Source organism: Triturus cristatus, chromosome 12 (assembly GCF_964204655.1).
Source record: "Triturus cristatus chromosome 12, aTriCri1.1, whole genome shotgun sequence".
NCBI lineage: Eukaryota > Metazoa > Chordata > Amphibia > Caudata > Salamandridae > Triturus > Triturus cristatus.
Window position 1 is genome coordinate 611489528 of NC_140595.1, and position 26290 is coordinate 611515817.

At 46.5% G+C, this 26290-nt stretch overlaps 1 protein-coding gene across 4 annotated transcripts in view; it reads left to right on the top strand.

Annotated features, from left to right (window-relative positions):
• The window catches only part of FANCA (FA complementation group A), a 1007136-nt gene that overhangs the window by 115622 nt on the left and 865224 nt on the right, over nt 1-26290 (top strand). For all 4 annotated transcript variants that reach the window (XM_085637706.1, XM_085637704.1, XM_085637705.1 and 1 more), the window contains exon 4: nt 4343-4485. In XM_085637706.1, the coding sequence (XP_085493832.1) occupies nt 4343-4485 (143 nt within the window). The remainder of the gene's footprint in view (nt 1-4342; nt 4486-26290) is intronic.

Genomic DNA, 26290 nt, shown 5'->3' on the forward strand with positions numbered 1-26290 from the left:
GGGTCGTACCTCTGCAGGTAAGAAGAGTTCGACGGCACGGCGCTGGGAGACCCTCTCTTCCGCCATCTACTGACTCCATCGTGGCAATGTATCCGTGATATACTGTTAATATAACACACTTGTGTTAGTTCAGATAGCGAATTATGTGAATCTGTGTGTATGAGGTAATAATTATGAGATGCTACGTGGTTGCACCATCGACGAATAGGGTAATAATGTATGAAGGATGTTTTGGGAATTGCACACATTTAAATGTAATATTATCCACATTTGTATTGCAAGTTTCTACAAATTGTGTTGCACCCTAGACAACCAGCTGTTGGCATTCAAAACCTTTCTGGAGTTTCTTGTTAACAAACAATATGTTCAAGCCGAGGGTGCAACAAAGGAAATGTTCTTTATAATACTGGTTTATCATGTTAAGGTTACTCTTAGTTTTTTGCCAATGTACATGTCAGGTGTAATCTCTTCTAATTTTATCATTGTACTTGTCATGTTTTCAGAATAAGAACCATTTTTCTCTGCTTTTTTTCTGCTCAAACTGAGATAGTTCTTCGGTGTACCTTTGCAAATGCCAACACGTCTGACATATAACACACAAAAGGCTCAGTGTTTTACATAAACCTATCCTTTGCCAAAGGGCCTACCCAGTCCTCTACACTCTCTCTTTCTCTCCAAAGCCACCTTTAACTCTTTATTCAAAGTCTATACAGATGCTATTCCTAGTATCTATTGTTAGAATTTTGGACCTTTTAAAAAATCTTCACCTCTGAGGCAAATCAAAGAACCATGCCCCAGTTTGGCCATTTTAGCACAGTGGTTTAGAATCTTTATGTATGGTCTTCCACAAGACTCACCCCTGCTTTCCTTAAAGATAAGATATTTGTCCCATTGGGGAATATAGCTAAACTCAACTCCCTGACCCTCTCCTGTTTCTGTGGCATCAGCAGCCTCTCCATTTTGACAGAAACTATATAAACAATCATGATCAACCAGTTAGTCTTTCTTAGTCAGTCTCTCTCTCCAGCACAAGCACAACTGTGTGAAGAGCAACTGCTTTTTGTGCGTTTTATTGACAACTCCTGTTTCTTCCATTGAGATGAAATACTGCCGGTGCACGGGTTCTATCATTTTGTGACAAACGATGTCTGCTTTCAGGTGAAGTTGCTGTCCGTTCAGTATTCCGAGGTGCTTTCATCTGCGCCACTCGGGGTGTTTGCTCTTTCACCTGATATATCTAAAGCGCCCTTTCTGTTAATATAGATGGTGAGGTTCATTGAATTTTTTTAAGCTATTAGTATTGTAAATAACAATGCCTTGTATTTATGTTTTAAAACCCAAAACATAAATAGAAGGCATTGTCATTTACAATGCCAATAGCTCAAAATCGTGTGAATGCGAGACCTATTGCGTTGCAAATACTTGTTATAAGATGTTCCGCTAGTGATACTTAAGCGAGTGGATTTAGTAGCTTTTTCTTGATGTCCAATTTTAGGGTGTCCTCATCGGCCAAGTAGCAGTCGATAAAGTAATTAATGCAATTAATTACTTTTGGACATAAGTTTAAATCTAAATCTTAGTTGACATTGAGGTGTGAAGCTCCATAGAGAGAAAAGCTTCTCAATGGCATCCAGGTAGACGGTATCAAGTTTGCTTTTTAAGTCTGTAGACCGACCAGCACATAGAGCCGTATGTCAGAGCTGAAACTATTTTGGTATTTGTAATCATGAGAGTTAGATTGATCACCCCGCCACCATATTTCAGCGCAAATGTTTTTACTAAGCCCACAGTCACTGCTGCCCTCTGTTGCAGGTGTGATTGGTGAATATTCCATCCTAGTTTATTATCCAAAGCAACGCCTAGGTATGTGTAATTTAACACCAGATCAACTTTGTTGGGCCTATAAATCATGAACATTTGGGGTTCTTGCCTCTGAATGACATACCCTTTGTTTTGCTAATGTTCATTACAAAATAGTTTTCCATGTTAAAGATGTGTAGTCTGGACAATTGCTCTTGTAGGACAAGCTGTATAGTTGAAAGGATCACTAGGTGATCAGCTTATGCAAGACATGGAATGTTTGTGTTAGCCCATTTGGGAGAGTCTCCTCTTTCCTGCTGTAAAACTGCTGCTCGGTCTGAGATTTATAGGCTAAACAGTAGTAGAGCCAGAACACATCCATATCTTAATCCGTTAAAGGCATCAATTTTTGATTTTTGTCCTTTGCCATCGATAGCTTAAGCCTTCCACATGTATTGCTACGGAGTTCGATTAGGATCTTTAGCAGGCCTTTTCCTAGCCCCGATTCATCTACTTTGGCTCAAAGCTTAGCTCTATTTACTTTATCGAACACAGCTACGAAGTCAGTTATTCTGACAAGCTTTTTGGGCCACGATGGACGGTGCCACTATGTCGTCTACAGTGGAGCCTTTTCTTTGGAAACCTGTCTGATGGTTATTTTTTGGGCTCTGCTCATTTTTGAAGATGAGATAGCAAATGCTTTATAAATATTTTCCCATCTGCGTCCAGTAATGCAATCAGCTGATAGCTTTGTGAGGGAATCTCTTGGGTCTCGTTTATAAATTGGCTGTATGATGGGTGCCTTTCACGGATATATATATATATATATATATATATATATCACCATGAGTAAGGCCTACTATCCAGTTTTTAACCAGTTTGACTGACACATCTTCCCTCAGTATTTCTGACTTTCCCAAGGTGTAGCTTGAGTGTGCAAACAAGATTTACTCCAGGGTGTGTTGGAACTTTTGAAACTTAGAGGGGGCAGTCATCTCTGACAACAAATGTCACTGTGTATTCAGAATTTTTTTTTTTAAGTAGTTTATTTGCAGAGGAAAGGGTTGGTAACTTAATATTGGATGCTCCATAGAAAACCACAAGGTCCTAGCATCACCCACAGATGACATAAGAACCCAAATGTTGTTCCAGCAATTTGCCAGCAAAGTGCTATGATGAAATTAACAATCAGTCTATGAGCAGTGTTATCCTGTAAAGACTCACCTTTCTCATATCCCATTGTGTCTCTGCTTTTATTAAAGGTCTCTCTACCCAAAGTGTACCCAGTGGCGTTTAAGTGTCAGACAGGCTGTTATACTGCATCTCAAAGGGCAGTGATACGTCTATTCTTGGAAACAGTAGAGGGCATCATGCGCTGTCAGTACATCTATGGGCTTTCAGCAGAGGCTTCATCGTGTGTTAAATGCAGTGTATTCTCAAAGGGGACACAATGCACAGGACGTCTTTGCATTTCACGTGTAACTATACAAAATACACACTTTCTCTATCTTTTTTCTTTGTTTATCTCCACTGTTCTCTCCCTTTCCCTCATCCTCTGTGTCTCTTGTTCTCTTTCTCTTCTAGTTTTGGGGGACTGAACAGATTTACCTTTAACAAGAGGGGAAATAGGCATCTTCCCATGTGGTAGAGGCCCCTGCATTACAAATAAACAGGCAAGAGTATTAACATAACCTGGCAAGTGTCAGGATCAATTGTCCTCTATGGCTATGGATAAGAGTATGCTTTGTTGTACTCTCCGTCAAGCAGAGCCTTGTTTTCTCCTTGTGAAGCTACAAAAGTGTGTGATAATCTGAGTGCATTCGAAGATGTTAAGGCCAGTGGTGGTGGTGGGAGCGGGGCGAGAGACTGGGACAAGCAGAGGAGTTTGAAAGGGCCGAATGGGACAGCTATCAACAAAGTGCAAGGAATATGTTTGTAGTGACACCAAGGTCATAGTGCAGGTATTGCTGTGTGGAATTATGTGTTACAAGGAGGAATAACTGTGGGTTAGAAGTGATTTCAGAACTGAGATCCGTGAGTGAGAGAAAGGCAAGGTTCTTTTTGTATATAGTTCTCACCAATTGTGTCCTAGAAGGAAGTATTTGTTATCCCTTAAAATTAAGGGGGTGAATTCAAATCATGTTGCCATCTACGCATTATTACTCCCCTGGGCAACAGCGAGGCTTCTATTGAATTTCCTTAGTGTATGGTTCATTGTTTGACATGGCATCAAAATACCATCTTAACCCCGCAGTTTAATGCTTTGAGGAACTGATGCAGAGACGTAGAAAGTCTAGACTCCAATTAAACCGGACGAGTAGTGATCACTGTGGGAGTCTGAGAATAATAGACGTTTGCCAGTGAACCACTGAATGAGTAGAGGCTGTAACCAAATACCTTTGGACATTAATGTAAATTAGGTGTCCCAGTGTCAGGGGTCCTGATGACTATTCCTGTGTCCATCAAAGTGCATATCCTAACTTACTCCACAGAATTAATTTCTTTACTCACAGTGACTCCCCTTCCTTGCTTTTCTTTACAGACTCCGTTCTGAAAGGTCAAGCCTCTCACCTGGGGTTACCCATCGGCATCCTCTCTGCCCGGATTGCCGCAGCTCAATTTGACCAGATATGCCAGACTCCAGTGGACTGCACTGCTTCTGCCATACTGAATCCTGAGCAGAGAGTAAGTGACCGATACAGCTCTCGTGTAGATTCAAAGTGTAAAAGATTAGAGGTTGTAAGATGGCAGGTATTCGGCTATGTCCTTTTCTAAAAAATCGATTGAATGCTTGGTTCTTCTATGATCCAGTCTGCTCTGCCGCAGTTTATTTTAGTTTGGATTTGTTGGAAGCTGGCTCTGTATGCGATATTGCCTCTAGGTGGTAATACCATGCACCGTGTCAAAGGGCTACCCAAAAAAGTACAGGGCTCAATGTAAAACCCAAAGTGCTCTATTAGTGGTAGTGTGGGCGAGCAGCCTTATGCCTAACACAGAGGAGTGCAAGATATTTATTGCACAACAGTGATCCAGGACATCCAGACCAATTTTAGAAAATTATACTTTGTTTGTACTTTATTTCAAGACGCAGGTCTTTGTAATCGGGTATGTGTGGTTTTAATTTAAAATACTTTTCACTTTGAAAATCGACTCTTAGAAACTGTTCAACACAGTCCAATGTTATCTTATGGGGAAAGCAATATTGCGGTTAAACAGGTAGGTACTGAGTTTACAATCCCAGTCTTCGAAGCCAAAAGTCAACCAGGGGTCAGGTGAGTACCAAAACTCTGCACCACCAGAGGCACAAGGGCCGCCGGGTGCAGAGGTCAAAATCGGAGTTTGGCCCAATGCTTTCCAATAGAGACAGGGGATGCCTGGAACCATGCTGCTTGCAGGTAAGTACATTGGTTGCAGGGGCCAAGCTCTGGGGTTAGCACAAGCACGGGGGGCCACAAAGTAGCACCAAACATACAGCGGCACGGGGCGCCCAGGTGCAGGGAGCCAATTAACGTCGGGCACCCAATGCTTTTCAATGGAGATTCTTGTTTCTGCAAACAGGCTGCACCTGTGGCACTGGAGGTTGCAGGAAGGAGACCAATGACAGCAGAGGTAAGTAGAGATGTAGGGGGTCGTAGGGGGCAGGGTGCCTTTTGACATTGGAATCTTCTTACCAGAGCCGGTCACGGTCAGGGGGAGCCTCTGGATTACACTGCAGGCCCTGCCGTGAAGATCAGGAGAGGTCTGCAAACACTAGACACGAGGTCAGGGTCGCTGGGGAGACCTCACTGCACAGGTGAGCCTCTCAGAATCGGGCCGTGGGTGTCAGTTGCCGAGTGGGCTGGGGACGTGGATCCGCCTGGATCCAGAGTCCTTGGGGTAGGTTACTTCTAGGCAGGTCCACTGTCCATGAGAGATTGGAGTCTTTTTTCGAAGGCAGCAGTCCTCCCAGGGTTTTCAGAGGTCACTGTCTGCAAGACAGGTCGTAGGGTGGCAGAAGCTATAGACAGGCTGGTAGGGCTGGGGGCCAAGGCAGTTGTCGATCTTAGCCTTCTCTGCAGGGTCGCTTCTTTCATCTTAGGTTGTTGCAGATCTGCTTTCTAGGTCTGGGGGAGCCACCTAAATACTAAATTTAGGGGCGTTTTAGGGGAGTAGCAGGTAGGACCAATGGGTACCTTCCCTTGGGTAACTACACCCTCTATTATGCCACCCTCCTGTGGGAGGGGGGCATAGACCTAGCCCTGATTGGAGGGGGTCTCCCCATCTTCAAGATGGCGGGGACTGAAAGATGTGTTTCATCTCGCCTACCCAACCTTAGTGGTGGGGGTGTCAGATGTAGACACACATCCTATTCTTTTTAGATTTCCCTCCCAAAGTGGGGGTGTAAACCAGGGGTTGCCATCTGCTGCTAGCAACAGAGGCTGGGGGTTGTATTACAAAGACAGCAGGCCTTTGAAGCTTCCCTATTTGAGTACTGGCCCATCCTAGGGTAGGAGGTATGACACCTCTACCCAGAATATGCATTGTTTCTGGTCCTAGAGAGCAGGGACACTCTACCCAGGGGTCCAGAAACATGTCTGTTGGCGGCTGGCTGCCTACAGCTGGTCAGACTCCACACCGGGGCTGGCAGGTTTTCAGGTGGCACCTCTGAGATGCTCTCTGGGTACATGGTACAATAAATCCCACACTTGCATCAGTGTGGATTTACTGCAAGGAGTAGTTTGGTACCAAACACTCCTGTATTCAGTGAAGCCATCATGGTGCTGTGGAACTTGAGTTGTTGAGTTTCCAGTCCATGTACTCTCTGTGGCTTCACTGGCACTTAAAATATTAGGAAACGGACCCCAATATTGGATAGGCATATCTGCTCATGCAGATATGCCTTCATCTGTGGTATAGTGCACTCTGCCTTATGGCTGTGAGGCCTGCTAGAGGGGTAACTTACCTATGCCTTTAGGCAGTGCCAGCTGGCATGGCACCCAGGCAGGGTGCCATTTCGACTTTGCCGTTTTTCCCCTCACAGGGGCAGGCCAGCAGCAAGGGCAGTGGCATGGTCCCAGTCAGGAGGGTCCCAAGAGACCCCTTTCAGCTCCCAGGCCATAGGTACCCAGGGTACCAATTACTACGGGCTTACGGGGGTAAAAGTATGAATTTGGGGGTTGTTTTTAGGGAAGAAGCACTGAAACAGGGGACCTGGTTGGTGGGGACACTGTGCACTACAATTGAAACCACATCAAAACCAGGCAGAAAGTGGGGGGCTAACCATGCAGAAGAGGCACTTTCTCACAGGCTCTGACACAATTTATTTTAGTTTGCGTTTACCAAGTTGCATTACTTGGGCATGGGACCCTCTGTGCTCTGTACCGAGATACCAAAAAGTCGGAAATAGTTTGTGCCTGTACTTTACCCATAACATATTCAACATATTCACACCAAATGACAAATGGTTTATATAAATATACAACTTTTTATTCACTTGAGGCTGGTTTTGGTGAATGCTACCTGTTGTGATGTGAATGTCCCATGAATGGTATATGTGCCTATAGTGCCCAACTATATTTGTGGTATCCTGATTTTTATTTTGGCCCTGGCTATATCCTAATCTAAGCATGAACGCAAGGGCCTCTCCCTTATCTGAGACCCTGGGCCTGTCCTGTGGCATAGAGGGTAGCACCAAGTGTATCCTTATTGCCAATATCCTTGTCTTAAGTGTAGTGCCTAGGTAGGTGTTAGTAGATTATCATGGTCAAGGGAAACCAGTAATGTAACCAGACCTTTTTTAAGTGTCACCTGGGATAGCACATGGGCTGTTGCTCGAGAGACATTTGGTTAAGTAACAGGGGGCTTCAAGCCCGTCCATTGTTTACCAATTGTTGGCTTCATTGTCCCTCTCATTTGCTTGCTGCTCTTTGATTGGTGTTTGTGTGCAGGCTTCTCCTTATCTTCCTGTGTTTGTACCTCCCTGTGAGCATAGCTGAGTTACTGCTTCTGTGCTCTTTTAGGGGTACTTTTTTTGTTCTTCAAGTTGCATTTTACAGCACACCATAATAGTGCATGTGTTTGCTTGCCCTTTCCTTGTTTCTTGCTGCCACGTCCCTGTTGTTTGCTGTCACGTCCCACGTCAGTGTTGATTGCCACCACGTTCTTGTAGCTTGCCGCCACGTCCCCCTCACCTCTCGCAGTGCGCTGATTGTTCTGTTTCCCTTACCCCCTTCTTGCGTTTTGTTGCTTGCCCCGCCCATCCTTCCAGAAAAAAAACACTGGCCGCTTTGTAGCGCTTTTTCCCCCTAACTTTTAGCCATCCTGCACAACAAAAGACATTGACAAAACCAATTGCTCTTGCATAGGCGAGACCTATTGACTTTGCCAATGTTTAGCTTTCAACGTGGGTTCCTCGAGCCTTGCGACTCTGTACACAAATGTGGCTTCCTTTTCATTTTTCTGCCAACTGATAGCCTAGACAGCTAGGAAGTGCGATGGCACCTCCATAAAGGGCGTGACAGGTGCCAACAGGGTACTGTTGATGTCTCCATAGAAATTAGGGAGCGTCATAGTTTCAGGGAGTGGAGGGAAAGTGGCAAAGAGGCAGCTGGAATCCCTAATAGCATGGCACTGGTCACCACTCTGTCTGAGATGCAGTGGGTTGTGCAGCATCGGTTCTGTGCCCTCTCTGGCATCCTAGCAGTTCTCAAGTTCTACAATGTAAGAAGGGAAAGCTAGCTTGTTCTGTGGCATACTCTCTGCCTGGATGTAATTAGCAATTTTACTTACTTTTCACCTCCACAGCTTCCAAACTACCTCAATACATCATATTGCACCTGCCCTGTAGTACAACTGTGAAATGACCTAACTCCTTCCTCGTCCTTCCAATGCCCCAATGTCCATTTCATTTCCTCAGCATGCCATCAATCCTCGTTTTGTGCTCCCTGTAATTGCCCCACGCTGGTGTCTAAATTGCCCTCAGGAGGCATCTTTATGAAGAGTATTGGAAAAAGAACTGCCCCCTTAGTTTAATCCTTGCAAAGACCTTTGTTGGGTACCTCTTGCAAGTGCCTTGGTAGACGCTCCAGAGGGTTTCCGTTTAATTGCAGTTTGTATGTGCCATCAGTAGTAACAGGGTGGGGATATTAGGGGTCCTGTCACATTCCCACAAACTGTCACCTGAGGGCACCCTTTTACCTGTCTCCTTAGTGCCTCCCTATATCTGCCTTGTAATGATACCCATATAACTGCCTCATGAGGATACCCTATCAGAATGTTCCGGTCCCAGACCCTTGAGGCTTCAGGTACCAGACAACAGCCTTCTGTAATGCTTTACCTCTGCATTTCAGGATCATTCCTCCACTCTTCCCGGTCAGTAAATTGGTGAAGACAAGAACTGCCTAATTTCAGGAGCCTTTAGCCAACGTTTTACTTTTTGAATTTACTATCTCTCTGGCCCCTTGAGGTTTCCACAATGTGTAGTCCCTTTCCAAACCAAATAAATGCAATTGGGGTTGTGTTTGTTACTTCCCTGTCACCTTCTAATCTCTGTAGAACTTTCCCCCGCAAGAGCTGACCCCATCTTTTTAGGTGTCTTAGTCACTGCCTAAGGATCGCCTTAGCTTGCCACCCAATGTTTCTATTCCTATAATTTCCCCATTTTTTTTACTGCAGGCCTTTGACTCTCCAATGGTTGATGTTTTCTTTATAAATAAGTAAGAGTGGAACAGTCATTGTATCACATATCAAAACAATTGTGGTAGGTATTGAGCGCTGCATATCGTGTTGCTGATTTGCTAGATTGGTGTGGTAATTATGTAAATTGGCATTGCTGACCAACCATCTGGGTGGATGATTTAATCAGTCAGTCAATAACTTTATTCGATATATAAAATATCATAAAAGTATAAAACATATAAAAACAGTGTTTAAAATGAATATATACATGGAGAAATTTTAACAATGTCTAAAACAACATAATTCATGAGCCCCAAAGGAGAGATATCCTACAATAGTGCAATATAGAAAGAGGGCAAATGCAGCAGTAATGGACGAGTTTAGGTGGGGCTGGGAACCAAGGCAGGGTCAATGAACGTTCGGACTAGGCTCAATAGCTAGCACTTCTTGAGTAGCCTCTGTCTGATCCTCCAAGCCCCCCCCAAGAACTTGGCAGTCCCACAGATGACAGTAGGGACTGTCGTCTCATAGGTTAGGATGCGCAGGGCCACCCTGAATGACCTACAGCCCAAATTTATACATACGGGTTTCAGCCATCTAGATCTAACCTGGCTGTAAGCCCGACAAGCAAAAAGAAAATGGGCAACAGATTCCGTAGGGGAGGCACAACTTGGGCAGCCCTTAGCAGCACCCTGCTTACCGCTCCACCCGGTCTGAAACTCGTTTAATGGAAGAGTACCGTATCTCAACTTAAGGTAGAGTGACCTATCGCTCGGGGACTCGATCAGGTCCAAAAAGTCCTCCATTCTGGGCATAGGTTTGATGTCTAGGAATTTCTCGCTAAGGATACCTCTCTGGGACCTCAAAGTAACAGCATTAATCCAGTCCCAATAGATTTTTTTTACGATGGCTTTGGGGGGGGGGGGCTCTGGTTCTCCCAAAACTCACCCAAACCCAGCTCTACCACCAGTTTGTGTAAATTGGATACCCAGGGAATCTTAGAACGAGCACCAAGTTGGAGTATATCTTTTAGAGCAGATGCATACTGGGCTAGATCCGGGGACCTACTTAGCCTGACCCAATATAATAAAGGACGCAGTCTTACCACGTCACTTATAGGGTGTCTGCCGAGGTCGCTGCGAAGGGGGACTAGGGGAGTGGACTGAGGGAGTGACACTATGTCTCTGAAAAACTTGTTTTCAGATTTGGTCAAATCTGTAACATTTTCAAAACCCCATAGTTCCGCCCCGTAAAGGGATGCTGATAGAGCCTTCCCCTGATAGACCTCAATAGCTGCAGCAGTTGGACGGCTGTATGACAGCCTCTGATGTCTCGCTATGGCTCCTGCAGTTCGTTTATGGCACAGAAGCATTTTGGACAAATGTGGGGCCCAATTCAGCTTGTTATTAACCCGCACCCCGAGATAGTCAAAGGCTGTCACCAGCTCCAAATTGGAGTTGTCCACCCTGATGTTGTTCCTAAAGCTTTTTTAGGGGGACATGGTCATTAACTTAGTCTTGGAGGTGTTAATTTAAAGGCCCCTAATGTTGCAGAAGTCAGTAAAACAGGTCAAAAGTTTTTGGAGGCCCATAGGGCTCTTAGATATCAGCAGCGTGTCGTCTGCAAACAGCAGGGAGGGTGATTTTTCCCCGCACAGGGTCGGAGCGTCGGCCCCATCAACCCTCAAATGGTCTGCCACCCCAATAATAAAGAGGGAAAATAGGGTCGGTGCCAGAACACAACCCTGTCGTACCCCTCTCCCCACTGCTATTCTCTCGGTCATCTGTCCTTAGTGGCCCTACCTGACTCTTGCAAAGTTGCCCTCATGAAGCCGTTTGAGAAGGTCCAAAATTAGGGGGGGGGATACCAATATCAGCCAGGACCTGCCACAGCTTTAAGCGGGGCACCAAATCAAAAGCTGTCTTGAGGTCAATAAAAGCCAAGTAGAGGCTACCTTTTTCGATGGTCACAGATTTCCAATATATGGTGCAAAAGCGGAAGACCTGGTCAATAGTTCCGACCCCTTGCCTGAAGCCTGCCTGGAAATGGGACAGGATGCCAGCTTCATCAATCCAGGCCCTTATCCTGGTTAAGAGAACCCTGCCCACCACTTTTTGAATCACATCAATCAAACTGATTGGTCTATAGTTGGCAGGGTCCTCTCTGTCTCCTTTTTTGTAGATGGCCACCACCTCTGCCCCTTTCCAGGAATCTGGTACAGGGTAACCCATTGCGATGTTATTCAGGGTTTGTAGGATAAACTCAGCCCAAGGTTCTCTATCATGGAGAAGGAGATCTCCAGGGAGGCCATCAGGCCCAGCTGCCTTTCCCGGAGCTATCATTTTTATTGCCGAATGGATCTCACTGAGGCAAAACTGCCCCCCCTGGAGAAACAATAAGCTCACGGGTTGGACCCTCGGCCAGCGGAAGAGAATCTTCCGCAGATTAATATAGGCCGGAAAAGTGCTCAAAACCACTGGCATTCAGTTATGTGGTTCGGGATTGGGTCAGCCCCACCCCTTGCGCTAATGTTTATAAGATCCCAAAACAGGGTCCAATCTTTGCGTCGTACTGCAGATTTCAAGTCCTGCCAATGATCCTCTTCCCAAAGCTTTTTTTATAGAGCTGTAATAGAATTGTCGAGCACAGGCGATAGAGGGCTGATCCCTTGATTTTAAAGCCCTAGCAAGTTCCTGCCTCCTTGGCCTACAGTCGCCTGAAAACCACAAGTTACCCATATTTGGTCGGGGTCGCTTACAATCCCCATTGGATTTTGATTTGAAAAACTCCCCCACCTTTTCAATGGTCTCGAGATATATCTCTTCGAAGCCTCTAGATACCACGACATTGGGAGGGGCGGCCATGGCGGTCTCCAGCAAGCCAGTGCTTCCCATCACAATGTTTTTGATCCTGGCCAGGTCCACCTCTCGCTTGGCGACTCTAGACCATTTAAGTCGTCTGTTGCAATTTGTTGGAACAACCTCTGGACCAGTAATGCTGGACTCCAGTGGGCGCAATAGACGTAGTGATCATACCGCACTTAAGTTGCATGGTTAGTGGGTTGTGCTCGCTCTCCTGTCTAGGCAAGACTTCCATGTCAATGAGATCCGGCCACAGCTCCACATCCAGCAAGATGTAATCTATGCGCGAAGGGACCCTAGTTCTAATAAATGTGGGTGCTCCCTTGCTATCAGAGCGGGATCTACCATTTGTTGCCCTTAGATTAAACTCCAAGGTTAGGGCGGTAATTTGAACAGCCCTTTTTGACCATTTTTTAAGTGGTTGAAGACCAAGTGGAGGAATACCTCGATTGTAATCAGCCTCCTCCGTGTCCAAAATATCGTCATCACCAAGGGGTTCAAAGGTGCAGTTGAAGTCACCGGCTACTAGGACACCCAAGGAGGTGGTAAGGGCTGAAAGTAAGGACTCAAGAAATGACAGCGTAGGGCTCTCTTGCGCACCTGACGACCCTCTAGCATATAAATTAAAAATTTCTAGGCCACAATGGGATTCAGACCCACCGACTGATAGATGGAGAATGTCGTGGGACGGATTGGCATTATGCTTAACTATCCAGTTCAGCTCTATGTTCACCCAAATTAGGAGGCCCCCCGATGGACGCCCTCTGGGGGAGCTGATTGCCGGAACAGAGTATGTTATAAACCCAGATCTATAAATTGGTTCCAAACACCAAGTTTCCTGGAAGAGGATAATATCGAATTTGCTGATAAAGTCGTTCCACACAGGATCGGTGAGGTTCCTTTTTACGCCGGCAATATTCCAGGATAGAAACTGGATAACTCTTGGGGAGCGCGAGATGGATGAGGGAACAGCCGCTCCATCCCTTTTTGTTGTGCGCCCCCTGATTTGTCCCCCCCCCTGAAACTGCACCTAAGGTTGTATGAACATCTGGGCTAACCGCAGTAGGGTCCAAAGGGAGGGCAGGACACAATCGTGTGTCCTCTAATAGAGAGCTTTCTGGGGTGGATGAAGGGATATTTAAATGGGGCCTGGATAGTCAGTCCACCTGTCTAAGGCCTGAATCCACCTGGTCGCTAAACTGGGACCAGATTAAGGAGCTGCGAATTTGGATGGAGGAGTGAGCGGGTGGTGAAGTCCTATATTCCAACAGTATTACATTTTCTGCTAGGGCTAGGTCGTTAAGCTCAATTTCCACGCAATCCAAAGGTGAGTCCACTCTAGATAGCCGCCGCACCCTCAGGATGTCATCTCTAATAATTGATCTACAGCCTCTGGTGTGCCTCAACCAGTGGATGACTTTGTTATGCAAGGACTCACTTCTTTCAAATCCACCAGGGTTGGTCATTTTCGGGACATGTGTCATGTAATCCAAAGGTTTTGCAGGGGGTTGATGGTGCCTAGGAGCCGCGGCCACCGGAGGTGGAGGGGGGCCGTACTCGCCCCTGGTAAATGAAGAGATTGCGTTGTTGCCTGTCCTGACCTGGGGGTAGGTAATAGACGCCCTATGAGGCGCCAAATTACGTGTAGCGTCAGCAAAGGACATAGTAGTGGAGGATGGCTTGGTGTTTCGCTCTCCTAAGGCCCTAATTTGTGGCACTGCTAGAGGGTTGATTGCTGGCGGACAGGAGTAAGCAGGGGGGGGCTAGGTCACTTGACTTCAGGGTAGGTGTGGGCCCAGAGGGTGAAACTTGCGTGGGGGTGGTCAAGTGCGAGCCACGATCTAAAATGAGGCTCGTCACCCTATTGTTAAGAGCTGAAACCAACTCTTCCAACCTTAAAACCCTAGCCTGTAAAGCTTCCAGGGAGTCAGCAGGAGGCCTGACAGGGGTTAGAGAGATGGGAGGGGCCCTATCAGGTGGAGAACTGGGTTCATCGTCGTGCGGAACAAGTACGGAGAACCTATTAGAACATAAAACTAAATTATAAGGGGACTCAGGAATATGTGAATCTAAAACAGTAGCCTGGTGAGTTAGGGTGGTCTGTGCTACAAGAGCTGAGGACTCGTCAAAGGTCTGTAGCGGGGTGTTGGATAGGCCATGCGCGTTAGAATTGTGCTGTGAATTGGAGAACATCGAGGGAATAACCTTTTTATCACTTTTAGAAACAGTCTTTGCCACTTTGCAATTCCCTTGAGAAGTGGCGTCCAAACTCCCGCTCCCTAATGTCTCCTCGCAATCATTAACAATTTCCTCAATTCTAGACATAACACAGTTCATAGCAGAATGGGTAATATTTTTTGCCTTTTTACCCCGTTTGCTGCTGACCACCAACCCTCCCTCTGTGCTCTTCCTCTTACCGATCCTGGAAACCCCCAGCGACTGCACACAGACAAAACACAAATACCAAATGGAGCGATAAAGTCAAGTGCAATCCAAAGATAGGAAGCGTCTCTACATGCGCAATCTGGAAGTCATAAAGGGACAGCAAAACGAATTTAGGGCAGGACACAGTACCTTGAAGCTTGGAGCGCTTTTCAGGGGGATGGCCCTGCCTGGCCTCTACCGGCTCCTAACGGCCACAAACGGCCCGCCCTTTGCCCGGGCTCAGCCCGGCGCCCGCCCGCGACGCGGGAGGCACTAGAAAGTTATTTACAATCCCCGGTGCTGGGGGGCGGGACTTCTGCAGGCGGCGCTACCTCTCAGGGTCCTAGGTCAGGTAGGTAGCTGGCGAGTCTTTTCTCCGGCCCCAAAGTGCTTGCGCGGCGTCTCCCGCTTATTTATCTTATGCAGCTAACAACCATTGATGAAGCCAATAGTCCTGACTTGTTGTAGGTATGATGTTACTTGTTGAATCATATATCAGAGCTCCTTCGCGGGGGTCCTTCAATCCGTGGACACCGAGGGCAGGGCAGCACCGGGCACAGGCAGCAGGACGGGGGAGTTCAGTGTTCCATGATGATTTAATCACAAAACATATACTGCCAGTGAACAGGGTGTCGTAGGAGTGCCATTTTGGCAGGACCCTTTTCCTCAGCAAAATTAGATGGTTGGTGCTGGACCAACCGACTTAGTACAGTGTTCTGTGCTCCAATTCCATTTCAAATTGGTGTTGTATGAAAATTGGACTCGGAGACACTTGCCACAGACAGCAATAAGCTGTGTGAAAACTAAGTGATCCTGGTCCTGTTACACACACACTCACTACTAAAGAAACCATTGGCAGACCCCACCCAGCCAGCAAACTACAGATCAATCTCCCTATTACCCAACCAGGCCAAGGTCATGGAGAAAGCCATCGACAAGCAACTCGCCCACTATAGACACACCCAAGCTTCTAGACACCAATCAATCAGGCTTCAGACCCAATCACAGCTGCCTTCGTTGCAGCAACAGACGACACCAGGATGGTCCTTGACCGAGGCGAAAAAGTGGCCATCATCCTGCTCTACCTCTTAGTGGCCTTCAGCGTGGTCTCTCACTCCACCCTGATCAGAAGATCACATGAAACATGCATCCAATGACCCGCCCTCAACTGGATCTGCTACTTCCTCACAGGAAAAACTCAAAATGTCGGCTTGCCACCCTACACATTGGAAGCCAAGAACTGCATCTGCAGAGTCTGCTAAGGATATTTTCGCAGCCCAATCATATTCAACATCTACATGACCTGCTCTGTCTGACCTCATCAAATATCCCAGCATCAACAATCTTTCCTACACAGACAACACCCAACTGATACTCTCCCTGACAGGCGAGACTCGCTTGACAAAAAACAACTTCTCCACCTAAATGACTACGGTAGTCACCTGGATGAGCTCAAATTACCTCAACTCAGACAAGACCGAAGTGGTTATATTCAGAAAGTAACCCTCTGCTTGGGATTCCACCTGGTGGCTGGCAGACTTCGGCTCCACACCAACCTCCACCGCGCACGCCTGAAGCTTAGGAATCATCCTCAACAACAAGCTTGAAATGACAGCCCAGGTAAGCACAGTGACCTCCACCTGTTTCCACATCCTGAGGACGCTGCGAAAATTCTTCAAGTGGCTACCAGAGAACAGCAGGAAAACAGTTACACAGGTCCTGACAGCCAGCAGACTTGACTACAGCAAACCACTCTACTCAGGAATCACCAAACCGCTCCTGAACAGGCCCCAAGACGTCCAAAATGCTGCAACAACACTTGTCCTCAACCTTTCTCGCTGCACCACTGCACACCTCTAGGAACTCTTCTGACTCCCCACACGAAAACGTATTCAGTTCAAACTCGTCACACACACAAAACACTACACAACATAGGCCCTACCTTACTCAACAGACGAATACACTTCCACCAACCCTCCGGACATCTCCCTTCACCCGGACTCTCACTATCACATGCATCCCGCCTACACAGAAACAGGGCCGGAGGTCACTCCTCGTACATCTCCCCCCAAGCATGGAGCGACCCCCCTCAGTACATCAGAGCCTCCTCATCGCTTCTTGGAGTCCTCAAAAAGCTGAAGCCCTGGCTTTTTGAATAATTTCACCTTGAAAGACCACGGATACACACCTGGGAAGCGCCTAGCGACCCTGATGGCTGATTAGCGCTCTATACACATAGGCATGCCATTACATAACAGTATCTGCTTGTCAAGTTCACATTCTTTAGAGTAAGCCTTGTATTTGATACGATTGGGAGTAATTGCCCCAGCTTCATCTATACCCGGGGATGACGGTGGAAACAACTCACTTTCAAGCATCAACCGCTGAAGGTATAGAGGTAGGTGCTTAGGACCAGGGAACTAAATCGGGTGAGTCCAGTTCTGCCGTACTGCCTACTAGAGCATGCTGCTCCAACCCTTGGGGGCAAGACCCTGGCACTGTGAGACGAGGAACAAAAAGGAGGTTTTAGCACATAGCCATGGCGTTTTTATTTTTATCTTTATTCCCAATTTTTACTGCAACCGCCACTAACACTGGAAAATACCGTATTGCTACTCGTTAGTGATGTCTGTGACTCCCCAGCAGAGGGCGACACAGGCAACTGTGTCTTGGGTATGGAAACGCATTCGGGTGGATACTATGCTTTTTTTCAAATCAATGAAGACTTCACGAGCTGTAGTTAATGTATTGTGTGCTGCTAGATGGTATCAGGGAAAAACGAAGCCACAGATGTGCTTTAATACTACTTTTTGGCCAGTCAAGCAGTGGCGGCTGAGATACTTTTAGGGTTTGGGTAGAGTTGGATGACTCAAGGTAGAATTCCAGTCTTGCCCCTCAAGGACCTTGAACTCACAAAGAACTGTGTGCGTGTTTGCAAGCTGCCGTGAGATAAACTGAGATGCAATTATGCTGCCTGAAAGAAAATTTAAAAAACTGTCCCATTCAGACACTAAGGGGAAAGGACGAGGGTCGTTTGGAAAGGAACATGTCAGTAGTGTTAACATGGGTAGGAAGAGCAATACAAGCGGTCCCTTTTCAAGACTCCTGAGTGACGTACTATTTGGAACCAGGGGTCTCTTGAAAAACGTGACTGGAAACAAAGCTCAATATCGGAGGTAGATGGACAATAAAAGGGTTGTGCATTTTTCTTGTGCCGCCCCTTTTTTTAAGTTCCCTATTTTGAATAGCCATGTTACAGCTGTGTGAGTCTGATCTAAAAGACAAAATGGCCGCCATCAGATTGGCTTCACAGTGACCACTGTGACATCACAGTGCACCCCTGGACATCACAGCGCTTCACTGGAACATTGCCCCCGTAACCTCTGCCGGCCACTTCATAGTTCTGCTTCATACTGGTCAGTCGGAGGAGGTGAAAACTTGGGAATCTGGAGTATTTTCTTCAAAATGGTAATTATTTTTAAACCAATATTTCCCTGCATTAACTCTCACTGTAGTTTCAGACATGTTTGTTTTTATTTTTTGAGTGTGTAACTCTCCGTTCGTATTCTATAATGTGGTTGTTGTAATTTTAATCAAGCATCACGTTGGTCAAACAACTTTTTACCAACAGGGGTTCACCGGTGACCGGAGTTTTCAGCTTGTGAAGCGAACGGTGTTCGTTGATTTTTATTTAAGATGGTTTATTTATTTCTTTGTCCGCACTTAACTTGTGGACATCATCCGTTGCTTTTCTTTTTTAGCTCAGTTTCGAAGCCAAGCCTTATACATTCTTCTTGGTATTTTTGTGTTGGACTCAGAGATGTTTGGGCCTTATCAAACCGGTTTTATAAGAAAGGAGAAAGCGGAAGGGGAACTATTTAAAGATTGCTGGGTACCGCTGGACAGTTCCCAAAGTGTATACTTCACTTTACTGTCTTAACAAGTCCACAACATTTCTAAAGTGGAACTTACTAAATCTCAGACATGTCTTTGCTGGGGAATTAAGCTGAAGAATGCATTACTCATATGCTTCTTGAGACCTCCGTGTATTTATATCTGTGTACTTTAGAGAGCACCCATTGCTTGCTATTGGTTGGCTTCATTGTCACTCTCATTTGCTTGCCTTTTTATTGGTTACCTGCTGTAGCCTTCCTTCCTCTTTGTGTGTTTGTCCCCTCCCTAGAGTATGGACGCATTGCTTGTGTCCTTCTACTGCTCAGTTTTTTAGGCAGTACTTATTTTGTGTTTAAGCACTCTTTTAGAGTGCGTCTTTTTGAGCTGTCTCCCTAGTGTACTTCACCCTCCTCTGTGTTCCTCCCCTCCCTCCAGCCTCCCACTGTCCGCCATGTTGCCTTGTCCCCCACCCTCCCTCCCATTGTCCTTCGTATTGGATTACCCTCCACCCTCATTCCTGTTGTCCGCCGTGTTGCCTTTTGATCTACCCTCCACCCTGTTGCCCACCATGTTGCTCTTCCCCCTCCATTCTCAGACATGTTACCTTTTGCCGTTGCATTGCCCTCCACCCTCATTCCTTTTGTCCGCCATGTTGCCGTTTGATCTAGCCTCCACCCTGTGGCCCGCCATGTTGCTCTCCCCCCCCCCCCCCTCCATTCTCAGACATGTTACATTTTGCCGTTGTCTGCCACTTTGCCTTTTGTCCCCATCCTCATTCTCGTTGTCCATGGTGTTGCCTTAATCCCACTCTCACTTATTTTATCTGTCATGTGGGCTGAGGTTTGTTGGCCCTCCTGTGTACAGTTCTAATTTTATATGTATTCCCAGACCCTTGCACTGACATCACTTGTGCATGCCAAGCATGCGAGGTAAGTGTAACACATGCATGGTGTGTGAGTGAACCAGAGTAGTGGAGGTCAGTGGAATCCATTTTGGATGCACCTGACTGAACACAAGATGGATGGTGAAGACTTTGCTCCCAGACAGTGGAAGTTTATTGCTTACAGTCTTGTTGCTGAAGGGGGGAAACTAATACACTAAAGTAAGGTGGGTGAAGATCGGGCCACTTTTCTATGAGGCCGTTGCTTAGCAAGCAGCTGATAATTAGTCATCGTCACCCTGTCATTTGTTAGATGGTAGGGGTGAAGAGGGGAACTGCAGAATCAGTTGTGAAAGGTGAGGACATTTCTAGGCGAGACCTGCCCTTTTGTCTATGCCTTGTTATTTCTTCAGTAAGGCCTGATTGCAGCTAGATGTACAAACCTTACACCTCTTTGTGTCTGTTATTGTGTGCGCCTGGATGGAGTCTCCCTTTCTGAGTGCTAGCTGCTTTGAGAAGCATCAGTCTACACAAAGGCTGTCTCTGGAGTGCAGCCTGAAGAGGACACTTAAAAGAAGAACCTCCCTAAACCGGTTGTATAGTTTAAGACCGTAGATCCGCATCGCCTGTCTAACAGTTGTACATAGGGTGGGACCCAAACCACCCCAGTTCTTCATGACCAAGCAAGGGAGTGCTCTGGAGAGTACTTAAAGGACTGCTATACAACAGGAATGCTGACTGTCTCAAAGGCAGACTCCCAGAGAAGTTGTGGATTCTTCCTGAAGCACAGAGAATCCTCACTAGCTGCATGCTTAGAGAGGTAATGAGTTTGCCTGGCCCTGAAGGAGAGGCTGTTTTGGAGGAGTGAGGCCCAGTCCAGTTAGCTGTGGGATGGCCCAAAAAAGCAGACTGCTCAAGAGCGAACTAGGTAGGACCATTGTACCTCCAGCTCCGAGACCTCTCATCTCAGTTCCTGGCCGGAACCATTGCACTCATCTGCCTAGATGGGGCCCCTGCTGCGTGATTGCCAAAGGCCCAGAAGGGGGCTGCAACTACATGATTGTCACCAGCCTAGATGAAGCCTGTTACTAGGTGATTGCTGTCAGCCTGGACAAGGGCTTCAACTACCTAATTGCCGTTGGCCTGGACATTGGCTTCAACTGCGCAATTGCCGTTAGCCTGGATGAGAGCTGCATCTACATGACTCACGGCTACCTGGATGTGGGCTGCAAATACGTGATTGCCGTGGAATTGGAAGAGACCTGCACCAACAATCTGGTTCAGGGAAGCCCAGGCGGGGCTGCACCCATCTTCGGTACAATTACGACTGCGAACTCCAAGACTGCCACTGCCTGACTCTTGGGTTATATCTGCTTAGGCCCAGGTGGTACTGCAGCACCACACCAGATTAAGACTGCTGCGACTTGGCCTTTGCCTGTCATTGCACAGCTCATGGGTCCATAGCTGCTGCTAGTCAAGAGATCTGGGATAAATCCATCGTTCTTTTGCTCACCATGCCACCCCAGTTTAGACCCAGCCATATGCAAATCAGCCTTGACCCTGTTCCTTTGGGAAAAGCCCGCCCCAAACTGCCAAGCCAGGTCCTCCCAGGAGCGGAAACAAGCATCCTGGGGACCGGTTCGGGCTGGACAGTTTAGTCTTGACCCTGTTCCTCATAGGAACAGTCTAGCCTGACCCGGCCCCAGGATGCTTGTTTCCGGTCTTGGGAGGACCTTGCTTGGCAGTTCGGGCCAGGCTTTTCCCATGAGCAACAGGGTCAAGACTGATTTGCATATGGCTGGGTCTAAACTGGGGTGGCATGGTGAGCAAAAGAATGATGGATTTAACCCAGATCGCTTGACTGGGGGGTGAATGTATAATTCCTACAGCATTCCGTCCATCATTTGTTTGCGTAGCACATGTGACTGTGGGCACATAAATTGGACATTAGCTTGATCACACTACTCCTGATTTCATGGAGGGGAGGGAACCAAGAGGTAGGGTGGAACACTTCGGAGGGATTTGTAGAAGGAGCGGTGAGGGTGTAGCGCCTTCAGGGGGATTGCTCTAAAGTACACTGACTTGTTTGATCATTGAATTTTTTAGCCTGTAGTGCAACTGTGATTGCACTTTTTGTCTTGTAAAGCCCAGCACTGGGTTGGACATTAAGATTGTTCTGACTATTGGTTGATTGAGTCCTGAGCTCGAGCAACTCCACACTACTTCTATGAGAAGCCTGTAACTGCACGCCCCTGCTGCACCGAGAGGCCATAGTGGAAGGGATTGTACTTGGCCCAGTTGGCAGCGCCACAGTAGGACTTTGCCAGTGGCAAATGATTTCACCCCCAACGGTTAAGGCCCAGTAGCAGCTGCCTGCTCCATGCCCCACCCATCCCTATACTGAACGAGGTCTTTTCTTGCCTCACCTGGAAAGGTCTAACATTTGAGAAAGCAAAAGTGGCGGGCTTTTAAATGCTTATGCCTTAGCACCTCAGTTTAATTAGTGATTCATCAGAATGAAGTTCTTTATTGACTATTGCATAATAACCTCTTCAAGGTGATGTTATGTGTATTTGTAAAGGGCACTATCACCGTGAGGGTATCATCAGGTGTGTATGTGTAGGCCTGACTATGGTTGGTTTGTTAATTGAAAAGCCAGGTCTACAGCATCTTGCAGAATTTAAGAAGAGTGGCGTAGGCTTTGAGTGGGAGGCTGTTCCACACTCTAGGAGCGATGTAAGCGACCGCCTGTCATCCTAATCAGGTTCTGTGTATGTGTGGGATGTGTGCGAGTAGGAGTCCTGCAAAGCGAAGGTGTATGGGTGGTTGGTGGTAGGAGATGCATCTGTTCAGGTAGGTGGGGTCTTAGTTGTGTAGTGACTTGAATGTGTGTGTGAGGAGTTTGAAATAAGCACGTTTGTGTATCAGGAGCCAGTGGAGCTGCATGAGGTGTGGTGTGATGAGACGTCTGTGCAATAGGTTGAGGAGGAATTTGGCTGCCTAGTTCTATCCTATCCATTGGTTTTGTAAAGCACATGGCTACCCGACATCAGGCTTCCTAGCGCTATCGGTCTAGATGTAGTGAGGGAATCAAAAGATTCAAAATAACTGAAATGAATTGGGGGAATAGATCAGTCTTCAGCTTCTTTCTGAAACTCGTGAAGTTGTCATCCATTCTTAGGCTAATAGGCAAGGAGTTCCAAAGCTTAGGTGCAAGCTATGTAAAAGACCAAACTCCACTCCTCACTCTCTTGATTCTGGGGACAGCAAAAAGCTCAAGATTATTTGACGTAAGGTCCCTATTTATACAATAAGGGGTGGCCAGTTGATGAAGAACATGTGGACCTGTGCTGTGTCCGATGTATGATGCATAATACCTTAAATTGTACTCTGCAGTTTATGAGCAGCCATGAAGAGTTTTGAGCGCTGCACCTGCTGACTGTGTTTTTGGAATACCTAACAGTATTCTGGCAGCAGCGTTATGAATGAATGTTCTATCCCCACCTTGCGAACCGGTTTGCTCCCCTTTCCGGCCTGGAAGGTGTGGATTGACATGATGTAGAACAATCGATTACCGGGCGTTCTAGTGCTGTAGTAACTTGCTCTTTAAATAATGTGAGTGTCCCTGGGGTAGAGACTGTCCCTGTGTCTAGCGCAAATTCACAGAGGGTGGAAATAAGGGAAACATTCTTGTCAGGTACCCCTAGACAGACGATCACTAAGGCTGTCGCCAACCCAACCGCCAAGATGGCAGAGAAAACAACTTACACCCTCGCAGTCTTGTCTTGGAATATAGCGGGCTTAAGGGGGAAAGCGTCAGAGGCTGATTGGGGCTCCTTTGTGGATTTGCATGATGTTATTATCCTGCAGGAAAGTTGGTCAACCGACGCTATTTATCGGGTTGGCTACCTTAATTACTACAAACCAGCTAGTAAAGGACCGAAGGGTCGCCCTTCAGGAGGTCTAGTTATTTGGATTAGACAATCCTTAGCCATTACTATCACGGAACTCCCTACTCTGAGTAATGACATCCTAGCGTTGAAATTAACCGGTAAAAATAACCAGGACCTTTGTTTGTTCAACATATATGCTAGAGGGTTACCAGGTGGGAAGCCTGCGGGAGTGGTAGTTGAACTTGACTCCCTACTGAATAACATTAGTAGTGACAAATGTGTCATGGTGGCAGGTGATTTCAACTGTTGTTTCGAACCGTTTCCTAATCTTGATAGCGGGGGATATGGGGAAATTGATCAGATTTGGAATATTCCCCCTTTGTCTATTCCTCCAATTAAAAAAGTCACGGAGGCAGTTATGCAGTGGTTGGGTCTTTGCCTTGAATGGGATTTGCGTGCAGCGAATGGAAGGACCAAATCAGACCAGATGGGAAAAGTTACATTTGATAACTCCCTAAACTCGAGCCGCATTGATTATTTTTTGTTAAAGATAGAGTTTTGGGAAATATTGGTGGACATGGAAATAGTCACTAGATCCGAGAGTGATCATAACCCCCTGGTAATAAAATTATCAGTGGATGAGGGTCTCCGCATGAACCCTGCAACAAATATTGATACAGCAGACGCTGGTCTCACAAATGATTGCAGAAGGGTAAGATGGGCTGGGCTCCAAGACAATACTGCTACTATTAGCAGGATTGCCATGGAGGTCCTAGCGGCTACAAAACAGATGGTACCCATACTTGAGGCTGGAACCCCACTTGACCAAATCGGGACAATTCATGAGTCTCTTTTTAGTAAAATTAAGTCTTTTTTTATCAAACCCGTAAAAGGAGGAATTAATGTCCCAGCACAATCTAGGTTGAAATGGTATGATAAGACCTGTAGTATTGCCCACAGCTCTCTGTTAAGGGCTATTAAATCCAAATCATGTCCGGATATAAGGATAGCCAGGGTGAATTATAAGAAAGCATTAAAAGAGGCAAAAATCAAATGGGATGATCAGCGTTGGTTAGATTTATACCAGGCAAGTACCTCATCTAACCAACAAAAATTTTGGGAGGTTGTGAAATGGGGAGGGGCGGGGGAATTACATACTCCAGTAAACCACGTCCCTGCAGAGCAATGGGTCAAGCATTACGAGGCACAGTTCAGCCACACGGAACGGATCTCCCTTACTACTATTAGGGAAGATGCCAGTGTGCAGTCTGAGGTGTCCTCACTTGATCACATTGTTTTCACTGAAACTGAAGCTATTTCTGCTCTTAAACAAGTGCAGAATGGCAAAGCCCCCGGCATGGACTGCATCCCTGCGGACCTCTTCAAATACGATCAAACACACTGGGTCCCGTACATATTAATCTTAGCAAATGCTATAGCTAGAGGGACTAGGATCCCAAACTCCTGGAAAGGGGCTGAGATTTTGCCAGTGCACAAAAAAGGGGATAGATCTGATGCGGGAAATTATCGCCCCATCAGCCTCATCGATGCCCTACAAAAAGTAATAGCCAGAATGCTGTTAGGGAAAATCCATTCGTGGATGTCAGAAGTAGATATTCTGTCTCCAATGCAGGCGGGTTTTAGAGCACACTTTAGCACAGTTGATCAGATATTAAGATTTGTCATGATCTATTGGAAAACTGTGTTATTGAGAGACGGGAAGATCTTCGCTGCATTTGTGGACCTCAAATCAGCGTTTGATCTGGTCCCCAGAGGGAAGATGTGGGCAGCATTGAGAAGGATGGGGGTCCCTAGTGCACTATTAGAACTTACCATCAGGATGCATGAGGGTAACTTTGCAAGAGTCAGATGGGGTCGCCAGGGCCAGGTTACCGATTCCTTCCCCGTAACTCGCGGTGTGAGGCAGGGTTGTGTCCTGGCCCCCACCCTATTTGTACTCTTCATTAATCAGGTGGTTAAGTTCCTCTCAGATACCCCCACTGATGCTCCTTCACTGGGTGGGACCAAATTCCCTCTTTTAATTTTTGCAGATGATACTCTCATATTGGCCAAAACACAGAAGGGTTTACAGGCAGCAATAAATAAATTCATGGACTTTTGCAATATGAATGATCTTGAGATCAATATTAATAAAACCAAGTTCATGGTCCTGACTAAGAAAAAGCCATTGAGGGGCCATGTTTTAATGAATGGGTCTAGACTGGAGCAGGTTGATGTAATGACTTATCTTGGTGTTACCTTGGATTATAGGCTACAATGGAAAGATCAAGTAGCGGCAGTCTGTTTGAAATTTGCCCGCCTGACTGGTTGTCTAGTAAAAGTACAGCGGTGTTCCCTGACTAAAAGAGTACTGCCCGCACTTAAAATTTATAGTGCTAAAATCAGCTCAGCCATATTATATGGGGCCGATATTTGGGGATGTGTGGACCTGGCTGTCCTGGATAGGATACAGAATAAATTTCTTCGAAACTTAGTTAGTCTCCCCCCTCAACACCAGTCCTTCCACTTTTGATGGACATGGGCATGCATACCATTAAACACCAGGCCCTCTATAGGATGGTGGCGTTATGGAGACGCATATGGTCCACCCCGGAGTCGGCCATGTTTGCCCGTGAATTACAGGATGTGAGAATGCAACAAGGGGCAGGTGACATACCGTGGCTAAAGCTAATTAAGAACACTCTTACCGAAATGGGTCTTCCCTTGCTTTGGTCGGAGCCGGGTTCTCAAACCTTCCCTACCAAGAATGAATTTAAACTTCTCTTTTGGTCTATGGTAAAAACGGAACATGTGGCACTTTCTGAGAAAATGAATTTGACAGGCCAGTTTTTGCTCCACAAAACAGTACCTAACAAAGAAGT